At 63.7% G+C, this 2,016-nt stretch overlaps 1 protein-coding gene across 1 annotated transcript; it reads left to right on the forward strand.

The window, feature by feature from the left end:
• Positions 1-261: 261 nt before the first annotated feature.
• Positions 262-849, forward strand: EMIHUDRAFT_249599 (hypothetical protein; the record flags this gene model as incomplete). The annotated part of the gene is made up of 2 exons (XM_005759262.1): positions 262-567; positions 826-849. 2 exons carry the CDS (start codon positions 262-264, stop codon positions 847-849), a joined length of 330 nt encoding a protein of 109 aa, XP_005759319.1.
• Positions 850-2,016: the final 1,167 nt, after the last annotated feature.

Consider the following 2,016-nt stretch of genomic DNA (forward strand, 5'->3'; position numbering starts at 1 on the left):
TTTTCGCAGGCGCTCCGCGCCTGCAGATTTTGAAATAAATTCGATGAAATTGGGGCCTGGGCCAATAAACTGCCAGGGTCCGGGAACCGGGGAAGGTAGGTCGTCCTCCTCGCCCTCGAAAGTAGGGGGTGCACAGCGCCCCAAAATTCACCAGTGTGGGATTTCGCACAATCGCGTGACTCTGAAAAGCTCGCTATGTACCTTTCTGAGCGCTGTGGTCGCCGCAGACTGGCTCCAACTTGACGGCGGCATGGAGGCATCATGCCTCCATGCCACCGTCAAGTCGAAATCGACATACAGCTCGATAGTTTGCCCGAAAAGGTACATAGCGGCGTTTTGGGCGACAACAGCGCTGCGACCGCGAAGTGGCGGTGGACATGCTCCCATGTTGCCGACGCGGCGCCGGAGTGGCCGGCGCTGCTCGCCACGACCACGACGGCTACTCTGATGCTCCGGGCCGACCCGTCCTACCCGACGGTGGCACTCTTCCACGTCTCGCTCACGCTGAGAAAAATTCTGAAACGGCGTGCAGCAGAGTCGCCGACGAGTCGGTCCGCGTGCTTCCTCGTGTCCCGTACCGTTCTCACACATCCATAAACTCACTTTGGCCTCACTGAAGCGATGCCTCAATCCTGAATCCTCAGATTTTAGGACTAGGTCCAGCCCTGGGTGGCGCAGGTTGTGACATTTGGCGATTCCGCGACTTACTGGGCCCCTGAGCCGCTACCCGTGTGCGATTTTTTGTGGCCCGGACATGATACTGATAGTAAACGGGTCAGAACCGGCCAAACACAGGCTACAGCCCCACACACGCGCCCGCCATAGCTCCTGGAGAGCATGCGCGAGTGACGCGCTGCAAGCCGCGAGAGTGGCATCAGAGGCAGGAACGACGTGCTCTTGCTGCACCTCGCAGCTGCACCAAGTGTGCTCGCAGTGTATGCCACGGCCACTGCCTGCGGCATTGCTCTCGTGCAGCTAGGCGATGCAGGTCCATCAGCAGGGCTCATCCAATGCGAGCGCACATTGTGCGTAGCCGCGGGCAGGTGGCAGTGCACAGCCGCACACCGGCTGTGGCGGCTCGAATGCCCCCGGCAGTGCTGCTAGTCATCAACTTGCGTATTAGGGCCGCAGCAGACTGCTGCTGTGGCAGCAGCAGCAGCCTGCTGCTGCCTGATTCAGTCAAGCCAGCGGTGCAGCGAGGCGTGCAGAATTCGCGCGGTTTTGTCCCTCCTGAGGCTGAGCGCATTCGAGCCCGTCGACCGGAGTTGGATGGTACCACGCGTCTCACTGAGACGCGGGGTACTGGCCATGGCCGGGCTACGGAGCGTGAGGTGGCGAGCGGAGCGAGCGACAAAACAACGAGAAAAACACGGATCTGAGGATTGTCACAAAACCTCAGATCTTGCGCCACCCAGGGCTGGACCTAGTCTTAGATTGGGACGCTGTGCACCCCCTATCGAAAGCTGAAAATGGCTATAACTCCGCCGCGTGGTTGTCTTGAGAGACTCACTTGTCGCAACGCGCGTAATGGCGTAAAGCCGTACGTACTCGCGTGTGTGGTTAGCGGGCACACACAAAAGACAGGGAGCCAGCGGACAGCGCGCGAGCGACTCGGCGCACTGCGGGTCTGCGGCCCGGCCGTTGCACACGGCGTGAGCAACACCCAAGCCTCCCCCTCCCCTAAGCCCCCTTCTCACGACCCCCCCGCCCCCGCCCCGCCCCTCACGGCGGCTCGCACACCGGCACGGACCAGATCTGCGAACCGCTGCTCCGGCGCGCCCGCGCGCCATCCGCGAGCGCCACCGCCACGGCCAAGTCGGCCGGCGGCGGCGGGCCCTCCGACGCCGCCCCAACGTCCCCGCAAGCGGCGGCCAGCCGCTCGCCCGGCTGGTTCTCCGGCCTGGGCGGCGCCATCTCGTCGTACGACACCGCGTGCCCCGCCGGCGCGTCGAGCCAGGCGCGCTCCTCCTGCGAGAGCGCCGGCTCCAGATCGCCCGTCAGCGCCACCAGCTCGGC

Source organism: Emiliania huxleyi (assembly GCF_000372725.1).
Source record: "Emiliania huxleyi CCMP1516 unplaced genomic scaffold EMIHUscaffold_800, whole genome shotgun sequence".
NCBI lineage: Eukaryota > Haptophyta > Isochrysidales > Noelaerhabdaceae > Emiliania > Emiliania huxleyi.